Source organism: Phacochoerus africanus, chromosome 10 (assembly GCF_016906955.1).
Source record: "Phacochoerus africanus isolate WHEZ1 chromosome 10, ROS_Pafr_v1, whole genome shotgun sequence".
NCBI lineage: Eukaryota > Metazoa > Chordata > Mammalia > Artiodactyla > Suidae > Phacochoerus > Phacochoerus africanus.
The window spans coordinates 77,730,148-77,748,401 of record NC_062553.1 but is presented as its reverse complement, the minus strand read 5'-3'; the positions used below and the strand labels follow the sequence as shown (position 1 = coordinate 77,748,401).

Sequence of the window (18,254 nt, the reverse complement as noted above, 5' to 3'; positions counted from 1 at the left end):
GCAGAATCAGCAGACACAGCACTTTCAAAAGACATCATGTTATTTATTGTCACAAACATACCTCTTCCACGGGGCATTTTTGCTGTGCACTATTCATGAGTGCTAAGGGAAAAAAAGAAGGGGTTACAGAAGAGGAAAGGGAGAAAAAGAGTGAACCCAGTTGCCTAAGCTCTAAAAGGAATTCAGGAGCAAAATGGTCTTGCCATGCCACTGTTTCTCCCCACTCTGTACTTGGATGGAAAGGAAAAGTTGATGAACCATAGTTTCAGAGAGCAAAGAAATATATTGTAGGGAAGAAATGTCTGTACAAACCAGGATATATGCATACATAACTGCAGTAAAAAATTTAAAAACCTTCCTACAGTTTTTAGCAACAGTGCAAAAAAAAAAAAAAATCCTGAGAACCATTTTGCAAAATCAATTTGCTGCTTCAACAGGGATCAATTTTAAAATATGAATTCAGTAGTCAATTTACATTTGTTTTTTTGTTTGTTTGTTTTGGTTTTTGGCCATGCCCTCAGCACATGGAAGTTCCCAGATCAGAGATCAAACCTTCACCACAGCAGCAACCCAAGCTGCTGCAGTGACAATGCTGGATCCTTAACCCACTGTGCCACAAAGAAACTCCAATTTACATCTTTTAAATTAGTGGCTTTTCACCTGATTCTGCCCCTTCACACCAGAGTCCATTAGTGGCAGCCCCCCCCACCCCCACCCCCAGGGCTGTTAGTACAGCGGGACTCCCACACTGGGGGTGCAGAATGAGGGGACAGAAGGCTTCCCGACCCTCCCAACCATACTTACAGATCTCCACATCCCTGGACGATCACTGCTCTCCCCTTTCCTGCTCCGATTTTTTTTTTCCCCCATAAATCTTTGAAATCTCTTCTCTCTTGCTCCTTATAGAATGTGCGCTGGCACTTTTTGTCGGTGTTGAGTAAGTTTAGTATCGAGAAACACTCTATCTAGGTTTTCATGGCAGATTTTTCTTGTAGTATCTTACATTTTTCCTGCTAATTTCTCAACTATCTGTTTAATCTCATTCTCACTTTCCCAGATTAAACAGATTTGAGGTAGTTGCTGCCAGCAGAATCAAATTTGCCACCAAGGCCTGTAGAGACTAACAGGTTCCTTTTAAGCCCCACTACAAGCTGCTAGTCTTGCATGCATTTTGGACTTGGCCCACACTAAAGGCAGAATTTTCAGGGAAAGTTATATCATTTTACAGAATTATTTTTGAACTTTTCTAGTTCATATGGTTAAATTCTAAGGGCAAAACAAATTCATATATCAGCTATAAAAGACTGCAATCTGGATTTTCAATATTAGCACTAATAAGAACTCTCCTAAGTTTCAACAGGATATAAGCCTGGAAGGACCCTCGTTGATGGTCCTATTCTAACCTTACAGTTTAGGAGACTGAGATCAGAGAGGGTCAATGAATTATCCCACCCCACACAGGTCATTGTGGGCAGGGCTGGGAGCAGTTTGCCTCTTGAAGTAGTTAAACTCTCTTTGCAGCCAGGAGAGCTGGATGCTAGTCCTAATTCTAAATAATTCAAAGTTATCAATTAAATGATGGTCAGAAGAAATAAACACATAGAAGGATTACCATATTACAAGCATACTTGCTATAGTACTACCTTACCAAAGAAAATGAAACTAATTCTTACAAAAGAAACGAAGAAACTTCTTACAAAAGAAACTAATAAAAATAACTCACCAACTACATTTGTTTGGAATGGGGTATAAGCTAGCAGCATCTGACATGATAACAGGAACATCGGCGGAGTGGGAAACTCAAAACGGCCTTGGAGTCAGGAAGTCTCGGTTCACATCTCAGATCTACCTTGTGAGGCCCTTCAGTCTCTGAGACTCAGGCTGTTTCATCTCCTCCTCTCTCTCTCCCAGGGCCCTGCTTCACCACTTCTTCACCTCTCCTGGCTGGTCTCTCCTCTGGTTCTGTCCCTGCAGCCTAGAAACATCTCCAGGCTTCCTCATTCTAAAACAGTCTATAAACAAGGTCAAATCTCTGCCTGACCCTTGGCCCTTCTCCTTCCTGTTTAGCACCAAATTTCATAAAAGAGGAGCCCAGCTGCCCCAAATTCATGTGTTCCATTCATTGTTGATATGAAGGGTGGCTTCCAACTTCAGTGTTCTCCTGAATCTGCTGGCTCAAAGGTCACCTCTGACCTCCTAAGTGCCACACACAATGACCTATGTTCAGCTTGTCACCTCACCTGCTGCAGCACTAAGAGTTATTTGTAGTTTGCTCGTTCTTTCTGAAAATTTCTCCTCCTGTGACCTCTAACACACATCTGTCTCCCAGTTATTCCACTACCCAGATCATTCTTTTTCAGGCCCACTCTTACTTAGCTCTCAGCCCTGCACACAAGGGCCTCAGGATAAGCAAGATCTATCCTGCAGAGTGAACAGGTAATCAGGTACGGGTTACAATCCCCAGCAAAGAGGTCCTGAAATCCAAAAGGGAGGAAGGGTGAGAAGCCAGAGAACCAAGCAGGAGCCAGCAGACAGGACTCTGTGGAAGGAGGCCCTCCGCTGAGGGCAGGGCTGGCTTTTCTGGTCGTGCCTCTTTGGTCCTATGGAACCTTAAAGACATGATCTCAGACACCAATGTTTCCCAAGAGTCTATCTTTTCTCACCTTCTCTATTCTCAGCACTTTCTCCCTAAAGACTGAGTTACTCCCAGGGTTTTGTCCATAACTTTAGCCACTCAAATTATATCTTCAGCAAAATTCTTGTCTCAATTCCAAATCTTACGTTTCTTTTAAAATTCCCTCCCTGCTCCTTCTCCCCCCTTTTCCCCCAGGGCTCTGAGGTATGTAAAGGCATGAATTTTTTATTTTCACATATGAATTCTCAGCAACATGCACTGTGGCAGCCCACACCTCTATAATTTACTACCACCAACAAAATATTAAATGTGGAGAAGCATGGAATATCTTTCTGGGTTGCCACCCGACAAAATTTTCACTGCAGTGATTCAAATGCACTTTTCATGCCTGTGGATATCCTAGAGTCATCCTAAATATTATAAATTGTGTCTCTAAAAATAGGATACGTTCTCCTCAGGGTGATGACCTCAGCTCAAATAACATTTAACATCCCTTTCTTATCTTTTTTCTAACAGGTAATCCATGTTCTATTTGGAAAAGGGACGATTATGGAGCCTTTTATTAAAAAGAATGTTGAAATCAGAGCAAGTTTTAAAGCTCTAACCAAGAAGTAAAGTCAGAAAGTACGAATGTACCATTTTAGAGAGAATTCTATTACAGCACTTCTGTCGTGTATGGGAAAGTATGAGCTGACCTCTATAAGCATTTACACAGTTAAATAAAAATATTGTGAAAGTAAATGAATGAAAAGGGACAAGGTGTGATATTCTTTGTTTTGTTTTGTTTTTTGTCTTTTTTTTTTTTTAAGGGGCTCCCAGGCTAGGGGACTAATCGGAGCTGTAGCCACCAGCCTACACCAGAGCCACAGCAACTCGGGATCTGAGCCACATCTGCGATCTACACCACAGTTCACAGCAACGCCAGATCCTCAACCCACTGAGCAAGGCCGGGGATCAAACCCGCATCCTCATGGATACTAGTCAGGTTCATTAAACACTGAGCCACATTGGGAACTCCCAGGGTGTGATATTCTTGAAACCCATCAGATGCCTCTACCTGTGGGAAATGGTTACATACCATTTATATTAGATCATGAAAACTGACTAGATGATACAGTTTTTTGTTTTTTTAAAAAAACAACTTAGAAAAATACTGTTCTGAGGAACTGGCTTATCAATAAATGAAAGATCCAGAGAATGTTGAGAAACTAGATGCTTGTCTGAAAAGTTTATTACCCCTTAGGAGAAGCTACTCTTGTCAGATTTCTTTGTAAGATTCATCAAATATGATCACTTGCTGGAAATCTAAATCATCATTTAAAATTATTACCAATGAAAATACAAAGCAGGAAAAAACAAACTTACATCTCTTGATTACTGCTCTAATGGATGACAAGGGTCCTTGGCTAGAAAAAGAAAGAAAGAAAAGTTATCACACATTCATTCATCTTTTTAAAGAAGAATCATTTATAAAGCCAGGTCAGTTCTGGGACTCAAATGGCACAAAGCAGCAAATCTGATACTTTAGTTGGTCTATCTTATTTACCAGATGCAAATTAAAACAAACTTCAAGAGTTCCTGTCATGGCTCAGTGGGTTATGAACCCAATTAGTATCCATAAGGATGCAGGTTCGATCCCCGGCCTTGCTCAGTGAGTTAAGGATCTGGTGTCGCCATGAGCTGTGCTTTAGGTCACAGATGTGGCTCAGATCCCACATTGCTGCAGCTGTGTTGTAGGCTGGCACTGCAGCTCTGATTCGACCCCTAGCCTGGGAACTTGCATATGCTGCAGGTGCAGCCCTGAAGAGGAAAAAACAAAAACAAAAACAAAAAACAAAAAAAACCCAAAAACTTTAAAAACTACCTTTGATATTTAAGGTACTTTATAGGAATTGAGGTGGCTGGTGAAGTGTGTCTGCAATATAAACAAAATTTTGCCTTAAAATTGCTTTCACAGCTACCTACATACTGAGGCTTCCAGTGAAATTCTGGACACAGCTTGAAGTCAGGTAGCAATTACATGGTGCCCAAAAGAATTTTGACCCCCATATCTCTCTTGTGTTTGATGTCAGAATTCTTGTCTTCTCCTATCAGATCAAAACAGCCCATTTGTAACAGTCAATTTGACCTAAGGACCACCAGCATTTCTTCCTAAGATTAGAATTTAAAACATCACCACCTAAAAATAAAAGGCTTCTGTTTGCTGAGTTGTGTTCAATAGCTGGTGGTGGTCCTGGCTGCCCTTGACTGTTGACCTTGGGCGAGTCCCAGAACCCTTCTGAGCCTCATCTTACTCACTGCTCAAACCTTCCAGCTGCAAAGGTTAATGCTAGTTAGTTTCTGAGGGTATTTGTTCATTTGTTTTTTGTCTTTATTCAAACCAGCTGGATTGTTTTTGGAATCATGTAGAAAAACTATACAACCACGAAAGTTTAACGATATGATTTAGGGGAAAAATTGTTTAAATTAAAAAATTCTTCATTTTTTTCTGAATGCCTTTTTTTAAAAATTTATACTTACTTTTGAATTTATACTCTTTTAAAGTTTATACTTATGGTATTCTGTATAAATCCTCTTGCTGTTTCTCAGGTAGATAAGATAAAACCAGGAAGATACAATGCTATATCAGTTCATCTTATGAGAAGGACACTTTTGGAATATGCTATTCTGGGAGTTCCCATCGTGGCTCAGCAGAAACGAATCTAACTAGTATCCATGAGGATGCAGGTTCAATCCCTGGCCTCTTGCAGTGGGTTGAGGATCCAGCATTGCCATGAGCTGTGATGTAGGTCACAGACATGGCTCGGATATGGTGTGGCTGTAGCTGTGGTATAGGCAGGCAGCTGTAGCTCCAATTCAACCTCTAGCCTGGGAACCTCCATACATATACCACGAGTGCAGCCCTAAGGAAAAAAAAACAAACAAACAAGAATATACTATTCTGCTAGACAAGGAAAAAAATAAGCACCAGGATGTCTCCAATATCATGAAACAAGGACTGTTATATAAAAACATAAGTATTTTCAGGAGTTCCCATCTAGCACAGTGGGTTAAGGATTCAGCATTTTCACTGTTGTGGCACGGGTTCAATCCCTGGCTAGGGAACTTCCACATGCCATGGGCACAACAACAAAAATATACAGGTATTTTCAGCAATATTTATTTTTTTAACAAAAGGTTCTTGAAGGCTTTCTGTAAACAACTACTTGAAAAAAAATTAGTATAAGCGAAGACAGAAGAGGAAACAGAACTAAAAAGTAGGTTGACTGAAGTTTTCAGAAGAAATTTCTTGGTGCAAAAGTGGAGAGACTCTTCATGTTAATATTATGTTGACTAAGGTACAGTAATTAAAAGGATTAGAATCAGTAGAAGCAGAGCCAAAAAAGCCCAAGTTTCATGTCTATGTGTAGGCAAGGTTTAAATGAAGGAAGTGCTGAATGTCTACACTCGGTTGTCTACTTACTCACTACTCTGATTCGAAGGGATGTGATAACACTCTCTGCTACTTTCATGAAGGAGAAAGGTATGTTGACTGGGGTGTGATATGGTAGAGGGCATTTGGGTTGAACTGTTTCCCCCCCTCAAAAAAGATATGAAATCTTAACCCCTATTACCTCAGAACGGGACCTCATTTAGAAATAGGGTCAATACAGATGGAATTACTACAGTAAAAATGAGGTCACTGGAGTGGGGTGGGCTGCCAATCCCAATGTAACTGGTGTCCTTAGAAGAAGACCATGTGAAGACAGAGACATGTGATGATGGAGGCGGGGGAGACAAGAGTGAAGGAGCTGGAGGCCAAGAAATGTTGAGGCCACTGGCAGCCAAGAAGAGGGGGGGAAGGCCTTCAGAGGAAGCCTGACTCCCTGACAGCCTGGATTTCAGGCTTCTAGACTCCAGAGCTGTGAGACAATAAATTTCTGTTGTTGTAAGTCACCCAGCTTGTGGTACTTTGTTAGGACAGCACTAGAAACTAATACATGATGGGCTTTGGTGATGCTGAGTAGATGTGGTAACTCATTGATGTGCTCAGATGTAGCTGTGGATGCAAAAGCTGGTTTGAAGATGACCCTTCATCTCCATCTTTCTGCAAAGCCCAGGCTACAGGTGAAGGTAGCTCTCCATTTGCCAGGGAAGACCTCACAGGAACCCTCCCTCTGTGTGAGCTCAGGCTCATGTCTCAGCTGGGAACACCCAGGCAGGATGGCTGCCACAGGACGGCAGACGTGGCCACGTGACCCCTGTAAGAGGAGGGGACAGCAGAACTCGTTCTGAATCTAACCCTCATTCACTTTTGGTGCCTCCACTTGCCAGCCGGTGTGACTTTGTGCAAATTAAATTACTTAGTATCTTCAAGGACCCTAATTTCCTCATTTGTAAAAGCAAAAATAACTCCTACATGAGGTCTTTGTGAAGAGGGAGAGAGAGAACCCATTAAAGCATTTGACATGGTGTCTGGGACAAAGAGTGTGTTCAACAAATGTGAGCTGCTATTAGCACAATTCATGTTTGTTCATGATCTTTAGGGCCATCACAAGACACATGACAACACAAAGAACCCTTGACAGGGTCTCACTTTGGGGTCTGATATCATACAGATAGTAGGCCTAACATGCATTTTTTTTTTCTTGGTCTTTTTTTCCTTTTAGGGCCACACCTGCAGCATATGGAGGTTCCCAGGCTAGGGTTCTAATCAGAGCTGTAGTCGCCCGCCTATGCCACCCACAGCCACAGCCACGTCAGATCTGAGCCACATCTGTGACGTACATCACAGCTCATGGCAATGCCAGATCCTTAACCCGCTGAGCAAGGCCAGGGATTGAACCTGCCACCTCATGGTTCCTAGTCAGATTCATTTCCCCTGCGCCACGACGGGAACTCCTAACATGAATGTTTTTTAAGAGACATTTTTTTCCTCGAGATTTATTTCGCTCTCCCCTGGTTTCTGCTTTTCAGATGAACCTGAGCTCAGGCTCCTCTGTGACAAAACACAGAACTTGGAAACTGCATCTTCACTTCATTCTAATTTTATAAGCCTATCCCCTGGCCCTCGGAAGAGCTGACCCAGATCTTCTGCCTGCTGTTCTTCAAGGGCCCTGTTTTCAGCTACCATTGTTCCCAGTGTGGAGATAAACCTACTCCAAACTATGAGAGTCAAAGAACCTTTGAGGAGGGAAACAAAGGAGGGAAATGAAGGGTTGAGGAAGAGAACCAAAAGTGGGGGTCAAGACAGAACTGCCTCAGGCCTGATTGTGCTGCTGATTTGTCTTCCTCCAGGACTCTGGGGGTTTCCTAGCTGTTCAGGGTCCCCCTATCCCTTCCTCCCACTCTCCCACAAAAGCCCTTCTCAGGATTGCTACAGGATTGCCCTCTACCACTGAGTTTGCGCATCACTTATCACATTTTAAAAAAGACTTCCTTGGAGCTCCCATTGTGGCGCAACGGGATTGGTGGCGTCTCTGCAGTGCTAGAATGCAGGTTCGATCCCCAGCCCAGCACAGGTTAAGGATTCTGCATTGCCACAGCTGTGGTACAGCTTGCAACTGCAGCTCGGATCTGATCCCTGGCCCAGCCAAAAAAGAAAAGAAAAAAGTTTCTCAACATAATAAAATGAATTTCTAATGATGAGATTTCAGCAATGAAAATGATGACAACAGTGTATTATTATGTATGCCAAATACATGACACATTTTGAAAATAGGAGGAAACTGAGGCTTTAGAGGTTAAGGTTGCAGTTACATAAATGGGGAGCCAGATGTGAAGGCACTACTGTCTGATTATATGCCAAAAGTCCATAATTCAGGCTTGGGTGGATGGATAGAAGTTTCTGGATGGTCCACAAAATTTTATATATGTAGGCAAATACCCCTAGGCATAAAGCTTGCTCCCAAAATTTCACACTGGAGTTTCATCCAAACTCTACAGATGTAGGAAAGAACAAAATAAAAGTTGCTAGGTATGACATTATAATGTTGTCAACAACAACAATAACAAAACCACAACAGTCATTCTTATTCATCCAAGAAAATCCAACATCTCCTTTTTATTTGGATCATGTCTTCTTTATCATAATAAAGCTGATTCTAGGAGTTCCCGTTTCAGTGCAGAGGAAACAAATCCAACTAGTAACCACGAGGATGCAGGTTCGATTCCCGGTCCTGCTCAGTGGGTTAAGGATCTGGCATTGCCGTGAGCTGTGGTGTAGGTCACATATGCAGCTCAGACCTGGTGTTGCTGTGGCTGTGCTGTAGGCCGGCGGCTGCAGCTCTAATTCGACCCCTAGCCTGGGAAATTCTATATGCTGCAGGTGTGGCCCTAAAAAGAAAAAAGAAAAGAAAAGAAAAAACCAACCCAGATCCTAAACAATATTTATACAACTTTTAAAGCAACAGCTTGTTCCCAAGTTTAAATTCATCCCCAAACATCTCTCTTTGGTAAGGAAAAAACTGTTTTCACAAATCCAGGAGTTGCTGGATTTAGCTCATTTGGTAAACAAACCCAAACAATAACTGCAAGTGCCCATCAGCATCACCTTGGTTTCTGGAGTTCCTTCTATGTGCAGAAGCAACTGAATGTATTTTTAAAAATGCATTCTTTATGAAAAATCTTCAATAAAGGCCATAGGCATATCATTAAATACTAGTCAAAAAAGCCATTATCTTATCAAGGAGTTAAGAGGCACAGCTTCTAGTCAAGCTAATAAACCTGCCAGTGACTATAAAATTTATCCCCCTCTAGTATCTTCTTCAAGGCTCTCAACATCTGGACTGATTCCTTCTCCCAACAGAAAGGTGAGATTTCTGCAGGCTGGAAGAGGTATTCTGCCACATCCATTCTCTCATACACCCAGTACTCAGTATATGTATTGTATGTACCAGTCACCAGAAATGTCTGGAAAACACAAACTCTGATCTTGGTGAGAGAGGTAACTATTGCAACTGCTTTTGTATTAAAACCACATAGGGTAGCACATACCTCACTTTGCATATACTGGAGGAAAGGCTTCTAACGGGTCTTGACTGAGACCTGAAGAATGTGTAGAAGGAAAGACTATAAAGAGAGAGTGTTTCGTGCTAAAGAGAATAGCATGTGCAAAAGATCAGGAGTGGAAGTAGTTTAGCATGGTTTGAGCACAGCATATGAAGAAGTCATGGTCAGAGATAAGGGATAGGAACCCAAATGCCACACCAAAGGACGTGGGAACATATTACCAGGGGAGTGTGCTGATGGCAGGCATGGCTAGCTAGGTTTATACTAAGAATCCATGCGTCAGGGAAATGACGGCAAAGTAGGAATTTGTCTGGGACATCTCCCTAGAACAAGCATTGATGACGCAGCAAGTCTGTATGCACCCGCTATGATGTTTATAAACATGTCTGATTTTTTTTTTTGAAACTTTATTAAGGATGTCTTACTTTTGACCTTTTTTTTTTTTTGGCTGCACCCATGGCATGCGGGAGTCAGGGATCAAACCCGCTCCATAGCAGTGACCCAAGCCACAGCAGTGATGATGCCGGATTCTTAACCCATTGTGCCACCAAGGAATTCCAGGCCTGACTTTTTAAAAGCATTTATGAATAAACTCTGGAGTGCTGGCGTATGTCTTGAATTGTGGGGACGCCTTAATATTTAAAGAGATAAAAAATGAGCAGATATAGGGAAAAGAAGATAAACGTGAGCAAGAGGAGGTTTCTGGAACTGCCAGAAAGGCAGTGGAGAAGTCTCGGGTTTCTTATTCACACATGCATTTATTTACTTACGGAGCTCTCACTATGTACCTAACATTTTGCCACAAACCGGGGATAATGTTGGTAATAAATAACCTCTGCCCTCAAGAAGTATGCAGTCTTGTTGACAAGATCAACAAATAAAAGAATGTGGGAAAAAAAAAAGCTATACAAAGTATTACGGGAGCTTGGAAGAGGAGTGTATAAATTTAGCTCTGGGAGATGTGAAGAAAACATAGAGCTGATGCTTGAACAGAACTAGTGAAGGTTTTCTCACCCCTAGGATGACTGACTTTCTTAAGGGGGTGGGGGTGCAGGTGGGGGTTGTCCTTGGTATTATAGGATGATTAGCAGCAGCCCTGGCCTCCACTTACTGATGTCAAACATATACTCCCTCTTAGCCCCTACATTGTGACAGCCCAAAATGTCTCTGGACATTGCTAAATGTCCAGTCAGGGGAAAATGCCCTCAATTGAACCACTAAGCTAATGACAACAAAACAGTAACAGGATTGATACTGATGGAAAGTAAGCTGGCTTTGCTGTGTCTGGTTGCCAAGTTGACTGTTGCAGTAAGTGGGGAGGGGTGTACAGGCTTGATGTGAGAGAATAGGACAAAGGCAGTGATGAGAAAGGAAGAAAAGAAATAAAGGAAATTTCTACCACCAAGAAACAATTTAGAAAAGTCATACTATGGCTATATCGGGTGAAAAAAAATCAGTCTTTCTTTTTTTTCCTTTCTTTTTTATATATATATATATATTTATTTATTTATTTATTTATTTATTTATTTATTTATTTTTGTCTTTTTGCCTTTTCTAGGGCCACTCTTGTGGCATATGGAGGTTCCCAGGCTAGGGGTCGAATCGGAGCTGTAGCTGCCAGCCTACACCACAGCCACAGCAACACGGGATCTGAGCCGCATCTGCAACCTACACCACAGCTCACAGCAACGCTTGATCCCCAACCCACTGAGCGAGGTCAGGGATTGAACCTACAACTTCATGGTTCTTAGTCGGATTCATTAACCACTGAGCCACGATGGGAACTCCTTTTTTCTTTTTTTTAAATTAGACTTTCTAAGAAGGAACATAACAAGTCAGTCATTCTATGAAAAGAACCTTTTTAAGTCCGGTGTTACAAACAGGATTTTGTGCACTGCTTTTTAAATGATACTTATTTCAGGACTACAATAAACCTCGACTTGCTGCATTTCTGAAACAAATCATTACATGTACTTTTATAAACAAAGTCCTGGGTCAACCCTGATTTGCTCCTCAAAACAGAAAGCAATAGTGTTATACCATAACAAATATACCTGTGCTTTCATCTTTGGTGTGCATCACACTTTTATCACCCTATATTATCTGCTAGATTAAGGCAATATCATTAATGGGAGAAAAAAGTATGAGTTGGTAAGTAATAATTTGTCATTGAGACAAATATAAGGCTATGATTCTATTTCAAAGTGTCTAATTTAATACCATCATCACAATATATAAGGTCTGATCAGATAAACTGCAGGGAAACAGAAAAAAATAAGAATAGTGTAGTTACCTGAAACTAATGAAAACAAATTATGTTTTAGCTCTCTAAACTCCGATTAGCTTCCTTCCTTCTTCCTTCCTTTATTTTATTCTTATTTATTTATTTTTGCTTTCTTAGGGCTGCACCTGCAAAATATGGCAGTTCCAAGGCTAGGGGTGGAATCAGAGCTACAGCTGCCAGTCTACACCACAGTCATAGCAACACAGGATCTGAGAAGTGTCTGTGACCTGCACCACAGCTCATAGCAATGCCAGATCTTTAACCCACTGAGCAGGGCCAGGGATAGAACCTGCATCCACATGGATACTAGTCGGACTCATTACCGAGCCACAACGGGAGCTTACCTTTTTTTTTTTTTAAGCTTCCGTAATTTAAAGTTTGGGTATGGCAAATGGGTGTGTGTGTGAATTCCTTCTTCAGAATTAGAAAATAAAGATTAGTAAAGAAAAATAATTGAGATCCAATTAGAATGGCTTTTGCTAAAGTTAAAAACGATAACAAAACTATAAAATTCTATTAACACTCTGAAAGCTTTAGGCAAGAAATTATATGAGCTCTTTTTCATCACTATTGACAGCTCAACTGTAATCTCTGAGACCTATAATATCAAATTATATCAGGTATTTTTCTACTTAATCTTTTTCAAAGGCAAGAAAATCATATGTGCAACCTTTATTTACATATTGGGTTTGGGGACAGAGTTAACGCATAAATCAATGAATTTCATTAACACACTCTACCTAGTATAAAATGTGTAAAATGAGGGAATTTCTGTTGTGGCTCAGTGGTAAAGAACCTGACTAGTATCCATGAGGATGCACCTTTGATCCCTGGCCTCACTCATTGGGTTAAGGTTCTGGCATTGCAGCGAGCTGTGGTATAGGTAGCAGATGTGGCTCGGATTCTGTGTTGCTGTGGCTGTGGTGTAGGCTGGCAGCTGCAGCTGCAATTTGACCCCCGGCCTGGGAACTTCCATATGCTTCAGGTGTGGCCCTAAAAAGACTAAAATAAAATAAAATAAAATTTGTAAAATGAGTTCTATTGACAGTATACCTGTGAGCATGAAGACTACAGAGCACAAGTAGGGAGAAAGCAAAAAGGATGTAAGTTACATCTGTTATACCTCTGGGGCATCATGACTGTGGTGGGAAAAGGACAGAATCTGGAGCTAGCTAGAGACTTGCTTCCCTGTTGTGTGAGCTCAGCCAATTTACTTACTTGCTGGAATTGTTTCCTCTTTGTAACGTAAGGATGCTATTGCCCATCTTTTGGCTAGTTGCTAAGACTGAAAGAAAAAAACTACATGAAATATACAGCATGGTGCTTGGCACATATTAGTCTCAAAATATGTTAGTTTTAGTTACTACCCTATTTTCCAATGTACAAATTTCTGGAATCCATAATTAGATGAGGCTGAAATGTTAGGCGCTATCCTGCCAACACCAGCTGAGCTGCCTTGTAGTTATCGTAACCCACCTTATGAATTCAAATAATTGACCATTCATATTTCAGTTGCAATTATTATTCACAACTTACAACCATTCTGAGTTGCACAATGCGTGCTTCTCAAGTACCTAATCTCCTTCCAAGCTGAAGCAATAACAAAGCCAAGAGAACAAAGCAGACCAACTTGCTTTTGTGAGCACTGTATTTCCCCATTGAGAACACCGATCTCTGTTCCTTTAGGTCATCCTTCTCATGACGTTTTTCACAAAATGGGCATGATGATCAAGAGCTCTGCAGAGTTTCACACTTCTTTACCTCCGTTAAAAGAAAAAAATCCCACAAAAGTGTTCAAAGATCCTGGAAGAGACTTTCAATTCTACTATTAACAACTACAGTATGCTTAAAATTAGGATATGTTGCCTTGCCCTTTCCAATTGTTGAAGTTGTTTTTTTCTTTTTTTTCTACACATGCACATCTTTTCTTTTCTTCCTTTTTATGGCTGCGTCTGCAGCATATGGAAGTTCCTGGGCCAGGGGTCAAATCAGAGCCGCAGCTTCGGCCTATGCCACAGCCATGGTGACATTGGAGCTGAGCCACAGCTTCAACCTGCACTGCAGCTTGTGGCGATGCCATATCCTTAACCTACTGAGTGAGGCCAGGAATTGAACTTGCATCCTCCCAGAGACAACACTGGGTCCTTAACTGGCTGAGCCACAACAGGTATTCTGCATGTTTTTTTTGTTTTTGTTTTTGTTTTTGTTTTTTGCTGTGTCCACAGCATGTGGAAGTTCCTGGGCCAGGCACTGAACTTGCACCACAGCAGTGACGAGACTGAATCCTTAATCGATAGGCCACCAGGAAACTCCAACACACATGCATGTCTTGACTTCCTAATTAGACTGCAAACTTCTCAAGGAGTGAGAAAATTTTCCACTTATTTTTATAATGCAACTAACTCAGTGGAATCATGCTCACTGAACTAATGAGAACTCAATCCTACTCACAGAAAGAAACAAATATAATTTGAATAGCACAGGTGATTCCACCTGCAATCTATTTAATAAGCAAATCCCCAGAAATAATTTTGCTGCTGGCTTTGTTCTGTTAGTTTCAGTTCTCAGTTACATCTTTGTTGTATGCACATCTTGCCATAAGTATCTGGGTCTGATGTTTAAAAATAGGTGTTGTTTATACAAAATGTCACCTTGATAAGTGTTGCTCAATAAAGCATAGAACTCTCTTCTAATAGTAGATGGAAAACTGGACAGGTTCACCTTGTTAAGAGATGGTGCACTAGACTCCAACATGGTATCAAATGTGGCAACAAATACTGTAAGTGTCAACTTAAGGAATTTCAGGGATAAATCTACCTTTTCAGTTTTTTGCTGTATACTATCTTTGGGATCCTGTCTCTTTATAACTTAAACCTCTGGTAATTCCCAACCAACAAGCAACACAAACTTCACTGGTATGCAACTAAACTTCAAACCATGTCTCATACACAATAGCAGACAGTGATGTTAACCAGATGCCACAGTTGGTTATATGACATGATGGGGAGCATGCACAGCTCGCTTTGAGAAGAGGTATGGGCATACTGTCAAGTCAGCACCTAAGAAAGGTGGCATTTACTGCAACGTGTGTGAACAGGATCTTTAGTCGGATCTTCCAATGTTAACACAAAAAGGTTGAGAACGATGGGTCTGATGTATAACTATGTTCAATAAACACCTATTGAATGAACCAATGAAATGATAACCAGAATAAATCTTTTCTGGGTTTATATCTTTTCTCTATAGTCAACCTAAAGTAGTCTCTAGAATGAGTTTATAGAGAAAACCCAGAATGATACAAAGGGCTAAAATTTAATCCTCCCTTTGCTGGATATAATATAGGAGGATTACATTTTATGATTAGAAGTTATTTGTTGGTAAAGGGCACGAAAAAGATCATATAGTTCTGAAGGGGTGTCCATTATTTGCCAGGACAGAGTGAAAAATAATAAAATGTCAAACAAATATATGGCAACTTCAGTTTGAAGCACCTGAAACATTCAGAGAATGACTTTTCAAACTTTTGTCGTATTAGCTGATGTCTGCTTTTTTGACGAAGGGACAGACATGTGCCCAACTATTAAGAGAAAAGTTTAATTTTCAACCAAGAACTTTAATGCTTATTTTATTCTAGGCATTATGCTAGATACCAAAGAAATAGGATCCATGACTAGGACACGTAAGATGCTCATGGTTGAGCGAGAAGCCAGTGGACAGGAGCTCACAATTTGTATTTCAGCTTTTCTTAAAATTAGGTCTTTTATGGAGTTCCCATTGTGGCACGGCGGAAACGAATCCGACTAGGTACCATGAGGTTGCGGGTGCGATCCCTGGCCTCACTCAGTGGGTTAAGGATCCGGCGTTGCCATGAGCTGTGGTGTAGGTTGCAGATGCGGCTTGGATCTAGTGTGCCTGTGGCTGTGGTGTAGGCCAGAAGTTGTAGCTCCAATTAGACCCCTAGCCTGGGAACTCCATATGCTGCGGGTGCAGCCCTAAAAAGCAAAAAAAAAAAAAAAAAAAAAAAAAAGAAAGAAAGAAAGAAAGAAAATAGGTCTTTTATATACTTCGTACATTATATTATTATATTTTGTGGTATTATTTCTTCTACTAGACTATAAACTCCTTCTCAGGCAATGTACATACTGGAACGATATTGCATGTAAACCTTAAATTAAAAAAAATTTACGCTCAAAAAAGACAACTTTTTTTTTTGGTCTTTTTAGGGCTACATCCACGGCATATGGAGGTTCCCAGGCTAGGGGTCCAATCAGAGCTACAGCTGCCAGCCTATACCATAGCCACAGCAATTCGGGAACTGAGCCGTGTCTTCGACCTACACCACAGCTCAGGGCAATGCCAGATCCTTAATCTACTGAGTGAGGTCAGGGATGGAACTTGCATCCTCATGGATACTAGTCTTTTTCACTGTATACTATCTTTAGGAACTCCAAAAAAGACAACTTTTAAGTACTTTTGTCATGTTAAGACTCTATACCATAAAATATTTTAGGTCATAAGTAAAGAACAAGTCTCCTAAAAACAAATGACTCATGCAATGCCACCCTATGTAACAAGGACTTTTAAAGAATTTAAAGAGTTTCTTTAAAAAAGAAAGAAAGAATGAAAGAAAGAAAAGAAAATCCACACCTGTCATTCTAGTTTAAAAAATTTTATGCATCAGAGCTTCTGCTGGAAAAGGCTGGCACATCCCTTTGGACACATCCTTATGGATGTTCAGGGAAAGCCTGGTATAAACTTGTGTGACAGACTGAGACTGGTGGGAGACTCCACCTGGCAAGAGAAATCAGGACAAGGGAAGCTTGGTGGAAATCCAGAGTCACTTGGTCACACTACAGAGGGGAAAATTAAAGGCAGATGTTTCCTACATCACAGACATTATACAGACTCCTAACATCTACATAATATGAAGCAAACACCAAGTGAAAGCCCTCTGTTCAAGAACAACAACAACAACAAAAATACAGAGAAAAGAGGAGGGAAAGTTTCTGATAACAGATTAGTTTATCACCTACCTAGAAAAATCTGCGTTATGGTATAAGTTTAATTTTTACTAAGCATATAAACATATAATCTATTTTTCTCTTTTCTTGGTCCTATTACGCGAAAGGATGGAAGAGCCTGGGATGTAGAAAGACCCCTGCACTGCTGTTGCTAACTCAGAGGCATACCTGGTAACACTTTTTGATGTCAGTTATGGAGACTAACATTTCTGGCCATAGTTTTTAGTTATCTTTTTTCTTCCTTAGTGCATGAACAAGTATAACATTTACAAAATAACCTGAGATTAACTCTATTCCTTTGAAGACGCTGAAAAAAATCAAAGAAACATATATGCAGATAAGTAAGTGAGAGTGTCTGATTAATAGATTATTTTAATTTTAGGAGAACAAAGCAGGAAGAACAAAACAGGAGAACAAAGCAGGAAGGATGGAAGGAGGAAAAAGGGAATGAGACTCTATACACAACCTGATAAATCTATCAGAGTAAAAAGTGGAGGTGCTAATTTTTAGTGGAGGTGCCATTAGTATAGACCAATATTTTTGGCCTTTGTTTTCACATCATTCCTAACCCACTTTGCGTAATTCAGGATTGAAACCTGGAAGAGGAAAACTGCATAGCATAGCTGATGATGTGGCAATCAAAATCAGCACCAAAACTCAAAAGTTCCAGAAGCAGCTAATATTTGGAGGTGGGTTAGCAACAAAATATGTTTTAAACAAAGAGGTATGTGCAGGCATATGAAGATTTGGGGAGATGCCTTAACTCCAGCATGTGTTAGTTTTCAAATGAAACCAAACTCATCTCAGTCAACCTGTGTAATATTCTCTTGTAAAAAATAAAACCTTAATATTAATAAAAGCATATGAAAAATCAGTGGGTTTAGTAGAAGGCAGCAGGGAAAGAAAAAAGGTGAGAAACATGATTTTGTGTTCTCCATTCTTTATGAGTTTAAAATAAAAGTTAAGGCATGATAGTTTGTTATTTTTCATTGCAAAAAAACCCACATTTTAAGTATCTGAAACTGACCAAAATATTAATTGATGTTTCCAACAGGATAGAAAGAAATTAGGTCAGTCTGAAACTCTGACTTTAAAAAGTGATAAAGGGGAGTTCCCATAGTGATGCAGCGGAAACGAATCCTCCTAGGAACCATGAGGTTGTGGGTTCGATCCCTGGCCTCACTCAAGGGGTTAAGGATCCAGCGTTGCTGTGAGCTGTGGTGTAGGTTGCAGAATGCAGCTCATTATCTGGCATTGCTGTGGCTGTGGTGTAGGCCGGCAACTTTAGCTCTGATTAGACTCCTAGCCTGGGAACTTCCATATG

At 40.6% G+C, this 18,254-nt stretch overlaps 1 protein-coding gene across 7 annotated transcripts in view; it reads right to left on the bottom strand.

The window, feature by feature from the left end:
- The window catches only part of SH3D19 (SH3 domain containing 19), a 183,487-nt gene that overhangs the window by 60,766 nt on the left and 104,467 nt on the right, over positions 1–18,254 (bottom strand). For 4 of the 7 annotated variants that reach the window (XM_047798031.1, XM_047798028.1, XM_047798029.1 and 1 more), the window contains exon 3: positions 4,001–4,041. In XM_047798031.1, coding sequence (XP_047653987.1) covers positions 4,001–4,041 — 41 coding nt within the window. Of the gene's footprint in view, positions 1–61; positions 103–4,000; positions 4,042–13,127; positions 13,151–18,254 lie in introns of those variants that run through there. The other 3 variants (XM_047798032.1, XM_047798033.1, XM_047798030.1) reach the window with 2 other exon arrangements.